Consider the following 12,590-nt stretch of genomic DNA (forward strand, 5'->3'; position numbering starts at 1 on the left):
CAACTTTTTTGTTTGTTTGTTTTTTCAAGACAAGACAGGGTTTCTCTGTGTATCCCTGGCTGTCCTGTAACTCACTCTGTAGAGCAGACTGGCCTTGAACCTGCCTCTGCCTCCTGAGTGCTAGAATTAAAGGCATGTGCCACTGGCTTATCTTCATATTGGGAAGTGATCAGACTATGCTTATTTTTAAATGTAGAGAGGGGGCTAGAGAGATGGCTCATTGGTTAAGAGTGCTGGTTGCTCCTGCAGAGGATTGAAGTTTAGTTCCTAGAGCCCACATTGGTGGCTTATACTACCTATAATTCCAGGGGATCTTACATCTCCTGGCCTGCAAGGGCATAGGGCGCGTGCGCACGTGCATGCGTGTACACACACACACACACACACACACACACACACTCTCACACACTCTCACACATACTCACACAGGTATAAAGGGTTCCATTCCATTTTTATATAGAGCTAGGACCTCAGGACAATCAGATGAGCACTGTGAGTTGCTCTCTCACCTAACAATTTTTTTTTTCTGTATATATTTTTGCTGTGATTGAATCAAACCCAAGGCCTCCTACAATGTTGGCAAGTGCTTTACCACTCAATGCTGTTAGCCTCAAACATTTCATTTCAAATAGCAATTTCTAAAATATGGTTAAGTTCAATTTTTCCTGTGCTTTACAAATTTAATAGAAAATATTCTGAGTACAGAAAGAAATGCTCTTGAATGCTAATATGCAGAAGTCCTAGTCTATCCTTACCTAGCAGGAAGGACAGAGTCTTGTTCTATTTACTCAATTAGTAGACAATGAAAATGTTTAATTTTAAGGTGAGGAGAATCATTATCTCCAGAAGAAATGATTAGTTTCTGATTTTCCACTCCAATGAGGGCAAACCCACCACCAAAATCTACAGCCCACGTCCTAACTGCAGTCTTGTGTTTCCTGCATCGTAAGTGGTCCTGGCAAGCACTGTCAAGATAGTTTGTGACAGCTCCGTATAAAAGCCGTGTTGCATGTAAGAAAGAAGGGACATAACTTTAAACCTACTACACACATGGACAAATCAGCAGCTACACCGTGCCGTCTTTACTCCTGCTACAAGCGCTAAACACCTACCTACAGGCCACTGCAACCAAAGCCCCAGCCCTACCATCAAACACTAGGGTGACTTATATACCTTGTATAACTAAAAAGAAATGTAGATTACCACACCTTATTATTTCCATAGGCCATATCCATTGCTTCTAGAGATAAGGAACAAAGTGCATTTATTAAATGATGCAAAGATACGTCATCAAGATACCTAAAATGAAAATGAAAAAGACAATTTCATCTCAAATATACAGCTCAAAACAGTGTAGCTGTCAGTTTACAACAGGGACTTACTGTGAGCTTTCAAACAGTCTAGAAAGGATGTTGGAGATCACTGGCAAGTCCGTCATCACCGCTGTTGTCAGAACCTAGAAGAAGGGGGACGTCAGTGTGGAGTGTGCGTGACATTTCAGGAAGCCCCCACCAACTACAGGGGCTGCCACTTACTGTGCTGGGCCCTTCTACTGCTCTGCCAGGCTTCAAGGCACCACCACTACTAGGCTTTAGTCCCAGAATCCACACAAGATGCTAAAATTAAAACAAGATAAAACCTTAAAAATTCTAATAACTAAAATCAATGGTAATAGCTCACAATGAAAACTAAACACAGTAATATCCTAATAATTAGGAGCAAAGTAATTAGCACCATTCATATGAAATAATTATAGCATGAGCAGTAGAGTTTATGGCACTGTAAGCAGTCCATTACTTCCTGACGCATTGCTAACACTTGCTTACTTCTTGCCATGTCTCTGCCTCATACTATCTCTTAGGCCTTCCTAAAGGGCCAGCAGGCATTGTTTAACTGTTAGCAGTCATACACCTAGAATCCAGTACTGCAGCAGGCATTGTTTAACTGTTAGCAGTCATACACCTAGAATCCAGTACTGCAGCAGGCATTGTTTAACTGTTAGCAGTCATACACCTAGAATCCAGTACTGCAGCATACCTGAAGAGTTGCCAGAACAAGTTGCCATGATGTTCCAAGAACAGCGCCGTGACAGTGGGCCAAGTTCAGCAGAGTCCTCATGCACTGAATATTTTTGGAAGTCAGCTATGTCGAAAAGAAACAGATTGTAGCAACTTCTATAGATTCTTAAAAATTAACAGCTCACAGATCAGCACGAATGCATTCAAAGACTGTCTTAAATGAAAAGCAAGAATACTAGGAAAAGAAGTTTGGGTGGTTTTACAAAACACAAAGTTGTGTTACTATGGCTGGAGTGACAGTTTGCTGAGGAAACTGTTTGCCACATTGCCAAGGGTCAGGCAGGAGGAACGACAAATGGCTTTAGAACTCATGAAATGCAGCCCACCTGGTACCATAGCCACAGAGATGAGCCTCGGTGTGGCACGGCCCGAGGACCAGTGTCCTGAGGACTTCATGCTGTTATGGGGTTCTGCTCTGCTTGCTGCCTTCACATCCCTCTTAATCTAAGAATTGTATGAAAACTTGAAAGGGCCCTCCAGCCCCTCACTGGGCTGTGACTCTGGCACTCACAGTACTAATGCTTGCTTTCTCTCAGGCACTGCTGCTGGGGCAGTTAATGGTTCAATCACCACCCTAGAGAAGAACTTAGATACTTAGATTGTCAGCAATGACTACTGCCTTTAGAAGACATTTGGAAAAATACAGTTGTTAGTGAAGCTAGGTTGAAATGTTTTTGCTACTTACTGGCTCTGATGTAGAAAATCTTAGGGAACCATATCAAGTTCAGAAAGGCACACTCTTATTATTTAACCTTTTATAGTCAGGGGACGAGACAACGGCAGCACTGGTGACCTGACTCTCACTGAGGCTGGACTGGCGATGATTGATTTCTTGTACCCATGTTTGCCCTCAGCTTCCTGATATGATTTAGTAAGATAAGCTGATGAATAAATATGCATTCTGAGTATTTAAGGTAGATATGACTGATTTTTATATGAAGGTTTAGATCTGTGACTCAAGAATTTTACAAGACTACTTTTAAAGATAAATAATAAAATAATTACTCCTTTCTTTGTAACTGCAAATTGCTGCCTGCCAGTAAGAGAAACTGGCTGAGAAAACTCCCTTGCTTACTTACACTTTGTTAGTCTATAACAAGTTGCTTAGCTATGAATATACGTGGGTTTGGGGAAATAATTTGTTTTCTTTACCTGTACTACTTAACGTTATTTCTTGTAAAGATGCAGGGGACACACTGTGTTTTCATAATCATTTATCAGAAGAAAACCAAAAGGTAACGCACTGTGATTCTATACTGCTTCAAAGATCTTGCTGGGATGTACAAGCTATGGAAGAAAGACCAGTGTGGAGAGCTGGAACACTGTTCCCTCCATTCATCGCCTATGTGTATGTGTGCATATATCGAAAGCTTGTCTGGGTGTGTGCTGCAGCTTGCTCCATCCACCAACTGGGTGTATATATGTACTGCTTGCTGGAGCTTTCCTCTAACCATTCAATGTGTGAATGTGAATATATCTGTCTGTCTGTCTGTCTGTCTGTCTGCATGTGTGTATGTAAATATTTGAGTGTATGAAGTTATTGGACTTTGCCTTTTGTTTCACCCACTGTTCTACTGTTCCTTCAGAGAAAGGTCTGCTGAATAACTTCTCTACTTGCAGGCTGCCATTGGGATCAGCCCCTGTAGGTATCTGGATCCACTGCCATCAGCGGCTCTAAGCACTGACCCCCAACAACTGCCTGCCTCAGTTTACCCACCAGCTGGATGCCAAAGCCACATAGGTGTGAGGGTTGAAGTTCAGATCCCCATAATCCATGTTAATGCTGGGAGAGCACGGTGATTCATCTATAAGCCCAGCATCTGGAGATGGAGATGGGCCACCTAGACTAGCAGGGGGCTCTAGATTCAGTGAGTTAGAAACCGTGCATCAGCAGATAGAGGAAGACGGCAGACGACGACCTCTGGTCTCTACACACAAACATATACGCACACTTGCTGCTACACATGTGCTTACATACATAGCAATGGGCATACACACATGCATGCACAAAGAAAGTTAAGTTAATATACTGGCTATAATCATGTCAAGAAAATAAATAATTACTATGTTCAGGAAAAGGAAACTCAGAAAGTAATACCATTTGGAAAGTACAAAACTGGAGCACAACAGAGGCCCTGACCACTAACTGGTAACCACAACAACCCCGACCCTAGTCAAATTACCATCACTGTTCCTTGAGGCTGCACTGCAAGAGGCTGACCCACGGCCACAACTTGCTGGTGAGACTCGCTGGACGGGCTGATCATCATAACACTTTGGCCCTGGATAGAATATGCTAGAACACAACAGAAAGCCTCAGTGCAGAATAGAGCTCACATTTCTGTCAAGGTACTATTATATTGTAAAAGATGAATCAGAATAAAGTTCAGTTCAACCCTTCCAATTCAACAGCAGTACTGCCATTCAGATGTATGTAAACATCTGACACCTAGGTGCAAAAAATAACAGAAGCAAACGTGAAATAATTTTCCATGTAAGTTATAATTATAAAATGCTAGTAGCCCGTTTTATGAGCAAAACAGAACTAGAACACATTAAGTATTTTAAACATGAATCAATGTTTTCTTTTCTAGTTATAGGCAAATAAATTTTGAGTGTGAAATCTGGGTATCACATTGAAATATATATAAATTAAATGTAATAAATCTTAGCGTTCTCAAAGTATTAGCCAAGATAATTAGTTTTTTACCATTAGTATAATGTAAGTGGTGGAAATATTGCAGTTGTATTAGGCCAGACAGAAAACCAGGAGTCATCACCCCAACAACATACTATAGTTACAAGGAAGGCCATAGTTATAGCACATATCTTTATAACATATAAGTATTACTTAACATTGCAATTACAATTTAATCTCTCCACATTTTTTTTTAAGGGATGAGCAGAAGAAAAGAGATATATTCTATGTGGCCACATGGGAAAGAGAAACAAAGAGTCCAATGACCCTAAGTCTCATCTTCTCTCTTCCCTTTCAGGAGATAAAAGCACTGTGTTGAAGAGGACAAAATGGAAAGGCGGGAGCACACCTGCCGGAGGGAGCACCGTCCATGCCCGGGATGGGAGGAGCCTGAACGTGGAGTTCCCACCCCCTTCTCTGCTGGCCCAGCAGATGGAGGAAGCTGTGCAGCTTAGTGCTTACATTTATTGGAGAGTGTCGCCGCAGTGGTGGCGTTCAGCACAGTCAGAGCATAGTGTGGCGGCAAGGAGCCTTTGCATATTGCAGTTATAAAGGCGTCTCTCGAGGTCACAAGGCCCAGTCTTCCACAGAGAGCAGCCATGGTCAGTTCAGCCTTCAAAATGTTCTCGGTGGCAGCCTCATCTGTGCTGGAAGACAAGCGCTCTGTTTAGCTTTCCGCTTACTTCAGTTACGCTTTACAACAAGATTCAGCGTATGCACTCAGGGAGGTTTCAAGAAAAGCTAGACCCAATGCACTTAGGATGGAAGTTTAATCAAGTAATCAAATATCTAAAGCCTGACCTATAACATGTAATACAATTCATGGATGGAATAAAGATTAAACTAAAAATATCAAGCATTCTCTGTGTTTCCCGAGACAGGGTGTTTATTCAGGCTGGCCTCAAACTCATTCCAATCCATCTTCACCAACCTCCCAAGTGCTGGGTTAGAGGCAGGAACCACACCTGGCATCAAGCATCTTAAAGTCAGCTAATTCTGGGGAGAAATAGCAAGCAAATGATCATCAGTGCTAGGCAGTGGCAAGCCTTGACATGACACAGCGCTCCATAGTTTGAAAGCTGTATCTCTGATGAAAGCATCATGACTACTCTGGTGGGAGTGCGGAGCAAACTCAGGCTCGGGGGTGGGTGTGGGGAGAGACACGATGTTCTTACAGAAAGCAGGAGACGGCAATGCTAATCACCCCAGCTTCTCACGACAGTGTGCACACAAGTTATCATACTGCACATGGAATTGAAAAAGAACGTCAAAGTTCTACTCACACAGAAAACTGGGCATAGGAAATAAATGCCTGGGACACGGGGAAGTTACTGTAGCGTCGGCTTTAACTGCAATGACACAATGTAAAGCTTACAGACTCAGACGTAGTACCTGGCGTCGAGGAGGAGCGAGAGCGCAGCGAGAAGGCCACACCAGCAAGCGCTCACCATCTCTTCCCAAACAGCTCTGCTCACTGCTAAAAAAATAACAGTTAACCAGGTGACACCATTACAGCAAGCTGGCAGTCTATGAGTCAATAACTCAGTTATTAGGTATCACACACTAATATGTACAATACCCAGATAATGAAAATGCAGAAGCTGTGATAGTTCCATAATAAAAAAAAAAAAAAGTCTTGAAGTTGTTTTAAAACATGAGAGTTAAAACATGATAGTCCACTATGCAGTTAAGAAATATCTTTTTAAAGGTACATAATGCCAGTTCCATTTCCTTCAGTAGCCAAACTGTCTACCTGTGTGATCAAGTAGAAATTAATGTGGACTAGAGTCTAAAGGTTTGCTCAGCTAGAACACCATTATATATGTTGAGAATGAAGCGTAAGTAAATACACTGAATCAAATCGCACTGGGCACCTCACAGTGGAGATGAGATTTACAAATCTGTAAAGTTAGAACTGACCTTGCAGAAATGATCTACAAGCAGAGAACCTGGGGTGACTTCGTGGCCTTTAGTACAAGGAAGCAGACATTTCAAATCCAGACACGTGACAGGTGTCCTTGTCAGTCTCGGCTCTATCTACCTGGGCTTCCTGGAAAACTCATCAACACCTGGACTGGACTGGAAACATGAGCTCACTGAGAGCATCTTGTGTTGAGTTGTAAGGGGACGGAGGGACACGAGACATGTCAAAAGAACACTATCGGGCCTGAAAAGAGCACCACACTAAAAAAGCACAGCCAGTGCGTATACTTCAATAAAAATCCAAGTATATTCAAAAGTGAACATCTCCAAAACCTGGCATTTTTGCTTCCTCACATACTGATACATCAAACTAGTAGCCAGTTAAACATAGGAATAACCTGTGTTAATCTTAGAGTGAATAAACTACCTCGGGATACATCCTTCTAACAAGGTCAAGGTCATATAGAACAAGAGCTGAAGAACTGTGCTCCACATTGTAGGAAAATATCCTCACACAGCAGTATATTCAAAAACAAGGACCACAAGGAGAAACACTGGGACAAATGGTAAATACGAATAAGACCTAGGTTAATATTAAATCCTAGATTGATCCTAACTTCTGATGACTGCATCAGAATCGGGGAGACTATGGCTGCTTTTAGAAAACCAGGTGCAGGTACTGAGCGAGGGGCAGTAAGACAGCTGCAGTGAGACAGCTGCAGTGAGACAGCTGCAGTGAGACAGCTGCAGTGAGACAGCTGCAGTGAGACAGCACGTCTAGACTTCATCTCAAGTAGCTCAGAAAAAAATACAGCGACGACGTGTGTACAAAAGCAAGAGGAAGTAAGAGCAGCATGGTGATGTGTCAGTATCAGGGACACTCCCTCAATTCTCCCCAAAGTTCAAAGGACTGAAGAGTAGCAGCAGTGACAAGCAGGGAGCCACAGCACACCTGTTTCCTGGTCCATCGGGTCGGATGCCGCCTGCTCGTCTCGCCGTTCTGACGACTGTGAAGAGGCTCCCTCTGTGACACTGGGACCCTCTGCTTCTACCTCTCCCAACTCTCCTTCTATCATGGTGGTGATTCCACGGACAAGATCCAACAGACAGTGGAAGGCCACGGACATGGCATAGCCTTCTGGGATAGTTGGGGGTTCAACTTTGTCCAGCATCTCTAGGCTGAAATCACGAGAAATACAAGCACTAATGAGAAGCCACAGGAAAGAACCACAGGAAAGCATTCCCATAATTTGTAGACTCTAAAAATCACTAATAGGAAGGAAAGAAAAAAGGGAGGGGCCTCCCTGAGCTGTTTCGTTTGGAGAAGGATCTCCAGAACTTGAAGATGATCTGAGGGGCTAGAGAGGTGGAAGGCTCTGGGGATAAAAGGTGATTGCTGCAAAGCCTTGTGATCTGAGTTGGATCCCCAGACCCACATGATGGAGGAGGGAACTGACTCCTGCAAGCAGTACCCTAACCTTCACACATGTGCTACAGCACACATACATGTGCACACACACACAGTGTGTTTTTTTAATGTAAAAAAAAATGATCAGAAAAATTAAGGCCTCCGTGACATCTTCACTATTCTTTGGTGCGAGAAATATAAAAACCAACAGAAAATGCACGAACATAGATTATGGCACTTCTCAGCCTCTTACCTTTAGAGTGACAGAGAAGATAAAATAAACCCACAAAGAGGAAGATGCTTTCACCTCGGAGAAAGCACAACCCTGAGATACCCAGGGCACACGTGACCTGAGTACAGCATCACTGAGGGGCATGTGTGTGTCAAGTTCAAATCCACTGCACAGGAGGGAGCAAGTGTTCAGAGAGCAGACAAAAACTCTTACCTGCTAAGTTAGGAAAAATGAGGAACTACGGTTCTAGAGCCCCCAAAATGGCCATTACTCAAGCTAAGAACATAAATGGACGAATTCACCAGCAAAGAATGAAAGGTAATAGTTGTAAGTTGTAGTCACATACAAAGAAAAGGAGATGTCAGAGCCCTATCTCTTGCACACAAAACTAACTTGAAATGCATCAGTGACCTACATATAAAAGGAATTACAAAACCCTTAACATGTATGCTTATGTTTCTTCCTATGATTTATGCCTCTGTCTCTTCTCCCAACAATTTGTTAGATATAACACCAAAAGCACAATTAAAAAAATGGGTAAACTGACTCCACCAAAATTGAAACCACTCTGTTCCATGGGCAGTAGCAAGAAAAAGACAACTTACTGACCAGCAGAATGCTTCTGTAACTCATGTGGACACAAGAATTACACATGTGGACACAGAATTACACATGTGGACACAGAATTACACATGTGAACACAAGAATTACACATGTGGACACAAGAATTACACATTTGTACACAAGAAAGTCCTAGAATTTAGCTCGTGACCACTTCCATCTCATTGATTAATTAGGTTAAATAAAGTTGAATTTGCCAAAGGGAACTCTGTTCTAGATGAGCTAGGTCCACGAGGTCTAGGGTCAAGCCACACACTGAACTACAACTCCAGTAAATAAATGGCATTTTGCTTATAGTGCTATTTAGAACCCTACAAGTAGAAAATTTAGTGCTGCTTAAAATTCTCAGAATATAACAAAGTAAGCTCCAAAATGTATTAGCGATATTAGATATAATGTAGACAGAAGTACTTCAGAATTAAGCATCATCTTCACGGTATTGTTTGTTATAAAACCATGCTGCTGCTACTTACTAGGTGGCTTTAGCACTGCCTTGAACGGTAACGGTCAGGATGGGTATCCAGGCTCCTCGATACTCAAAGGCTGGCAGCAGAGTAACGCCCCCACCGACGCCCACCACCCCCGAGTTAGCTGGTGCTGAGGCTGGGCCGCCAGCATTATTGTTTCCTGTAAGGAAAGGAGGAAAAGCAATCGGAACAGCTTACTCCCTGATTACAAACCAATACATCCCAATGCCTACTCAGACTTAGAGAAGGATTCTGCGCTCTCAAGTGTGATACCTACAAATGACATCTGTTGACTCTGTTTTACCCAGAGAGTCTATTTTCTTTAAATAACCACTTAATTTTTAATATAAGAATGAAAGAACCACAGGAAACCATTTCCATAATTTGTAGACTCTAAAAATCACTAATAGGAAGGAAAAGAAAAAAGGGAGGGGCCTCCCTGAGCTGTTTCGTTTGGAGAAGGATCTCCAGAACTTGAAGATGATCTGAGGGGCTAGAGAGGTGGAAGGCTCTGGGGATAAAAGGTGATTGCTGCAAAGCCTTGTGATCTGAGTTGGATCCCTGAATAGGTAGCTCTGTTGGTAAAGCCTTTGTCACTCAGGCATGAGGACTCGAGTTTGCTCTCCAGTACACTAAGATGTGTGTGTGTCTTAAAGAAAATGGTGGAAGGTATTTTTACCTCAGCCTCACAGTAAATGAAGAAACCATGCAACTGGACAGAGAAATTGCAACATGAACAAACTGATGGACATATGAAGGAGTGCTTATTTCACTCCTCAGGACTCACAAAACCCTGGCTTGGTAATACACACATGCAATCCTAGCACTGGGGAGGCAGAAGGAGGCAGAGTCAGCACCCTGCTAGCCATCCAGCTCACCTAACAAATGAGCCCCAGGTCCCAGTCACACACACACACACACACACACACACACACACACACACACACACAAAACCTGCGCCTGCACATATATAAACACATACAGTTATAGGAATAAACAAAAATACAAATCATTTTATATATTTTACAAAATTTATATTTTATAAAAATATAAACTTTTACTCTCAATAGGTGGTTTAAATTTGTATAGCACAAACTTCTCTCATAACACTGACTCCTGTAAACCAAGGGAGAAAGTGAAGACAAATATGATGACGATGACAACGTTACCAGCTTGGTTGGCTGTGGCAGGATTTCCAGTAGGAGGGACAAGAAACAGAGACTGGATAAAAGACCCCAGTGCATTCACAATGTCTCGGAAAACCTTGGTGGAATGTTGCTTCATGTCATACGACTGACAAAATGACCTGCAAAATAATTTTAAACATTTCTGAGAAAAGCATTTTAATGTATTAGAATATTCACATTTTAATATTAGCCAGTAATATTGCCTAGTATTTACAATTCCATATTTGGTGTCATTCTTTATGCCTGAGTGGTTTCTCTAATTTGGGTTAGAAACAAAGGTTTATTTGACAAAGGTCATAACAAAACAAAAAAGAAAAAGAAATGTTGGCTTCATTTGCTTAGTAAATGACGGCTCACTACCCACGTGTCTGAGCTCTCCCGGGTCCTCCTGAGCTCACGCTGCAGTGACTTCGTGCACATAAACACAATTTAATTGGGAAGCAGCACTAATACTTACACACAGGCACTAAGCTCTTCTGAGCTCAGATAAGGGCTATCTGTTTAGCAGAATCCTGCTGCGACTTACCTTAGTAACTGAGGCTGCACACAGAGCCTGTGTATCGACTCCACTGCAACAGCTCGAAGCCACTGTGGCTTATCTGAATCCAGAAACTTCACCAGAAGTGACAGAAATATTTCACACTCAGTCACCTAAAAAAAAAAAAACAGATTTTTAAACATTCAAGCAAAAAAGAAATGATAATAACAATCTTAAATCATCTTCACAGTAACTAGAATAAAATGCAGAACTAGTTCAGCAGAACACAACCATGGCTTCTCTCTAACTATACGCCTGAGATACTAATGGTCTGCTGTTCATTCCCGATCCTTATTTGTAGAAACCATGGTACACCATCTTGCCATCTCTAGCCCTACAAACTGCTAACAAATGTATGATCTGACCTTCAGTGATACTCCACACATATGCTAGAAAGCAAAGAGGCAGTTTGGTTTATGGTGGCTTAACTAGACTCATGTGTTTCAATGTCTGGCTCATAGCGAGTGGCATTATTAGGCAGTATGGCCTTGTTGGAGAAGTATGTCACTATGGAGGCAAGCTTTGAGATCTCATATAAACTCAATCTATGGCCAGAGACTCAGTCTCCTTCTGCTGCCTGGGAATTGAGTCAAGGACATTAGAAAGGGATTATAAAATCTCCCTCAGGCAGGGCATGGTGGCGCACGCCTTTAATCCCAGCACTTGGGAGGCAGAGAAAGGCGAATTTCTGAGTTCAAGGCCAGCCTGGTCTAAAGAGTGAGTTCCAGGACAGCCAAGGATACACAGAGAAATCCTGTCTCAGAAAAAACAAAACAAAACAAAACAAACAAACAAACAAAAATCTCCCTCTGGGACTCAGGAAAGCCACAGAGGCCAGGCACGAGTGTGTTAGAGGGCAGGGAGGGGGGTACCACAGCACAGAGGCCCACAGGGCGGTTGGGAAGCTGGCGAGGTGAAGCCCAATTGCCTTGGAGACCCCGTGATGTTGGAGAAGCCAGAGTCGTGGGGTAGCTACCAAGGAAAGCTGCTAAAAGGAAGTGGAAGCAGCCCAAGAGAAAGAAGTGTGCTACAGGGCTGCAGAGATGGCTCAGCAGGTTAAGAGCACTCACTGCTCTTCTGAAGGTCCTGAGTTCCATTCCCAGCAACCACATGGTGGCCCACAACCATTGGTAATGAGATCTGATGCCCTCTTCTACAATGAATTCATATAAATAAAATAAATAAATCTTAAAAAAAAAAAGAAGTGCGCTGCAGTCAACAACGCTGAGAGGACTTGGAGATCTGAAGAGCACTGACATCAGACATGGAGATTGAGAGTTTATAGCTTGCCAGCTGGTTTCTGGTCTTGCCTTTGCCCAGTATTTCCTCACTATGATGGTTTGGAACAGTAATGTGTACCTTGTGCCACTGCACAAGATGTGATGGTGGAAAATATGCATCTTTCTTTTTATAGAGGATTCAGTTAAGAGACCGCATG

General features: G+C 42.6%; 1 protein-coding gene across 11 annotated transcripts in view; it reads right to left on the reverse strand.

The window, feature by feature from the left end:
- The window catches only part of Mon2 (MON2 homolog, regulator of endosome to Golgi trafficking), an 84,446-nt gene that overhangs the window by 32,812 nt on the left and 39,044 nt on the right, over positions 1–12,590 (reverse strand). For 6 of the 11 annotated variants that reach the window (XR_380429.3, XM_006513968.4, XM_006513970.4 and 3 more), the window contains 11 exons: positions 11,141–11,265; positions 10,597–10,733; positions 9,434–9,587; positions 7,652–7,878; positions 6,169–6,253; positions 5,239–5,423; positions 4,262–4,374; positions 2,038–2,142; positions 1,536–1,616; positions 1,383–1,456; positions 1,209–1,299 (listed from right to left, as the gene is read on the reverse strand). Coding sequence is in view for 10 of the 11 variants with exons in the window: in XM_006513968.4 (XP_006514031.1) it covers positions 1,209–1,299; positions 1,383–1,456; positions 1,536–1,616; positions 2,038–2,142; positions 4,262–4,374; positions 5,239–5,423; positions 6,169–6,253; positions 7,652–7,878; positions 9,434–9,587; positions 10,597–10,733; positions 11,141–11,265 (1,377 nt within the window). In the remaining variant the exon portion in view is untranslated. Of the gene's footprint in view, positions 1–1,208; positions 1,300–1,382; positions 1,457–1,535; positions 1,617–2,037; positions 2,143–4,261; positions 4,375–5,238; positions 5,424–6,168; positions 6,254–7,651; positions 7,879–9,433; positions 9,588–10,596; positions 10,734–11,140; positions 11,266–12,590 lie in introns of those variants that run through there. The other 5 variants (XM_006513969.4, NM_153395.2, NM_001163024.1 and 2 more) reach the window with 3 other exon arrangements.

The sequence above is a fragment of the Mus musculus genome, chromosome 10 (assembly GCF_000001635.26).
Source record: "Mus musculus strain C57BL/6J chromosome 10, GRCm38.p6 C57BL/6J".
In the NCBI taxonomy this organism is placed as follows: Eukaryota; Metazoa; Chordata; class Mammalia; order Rodentia; family Muridae; genus Mus; species Mus musculus.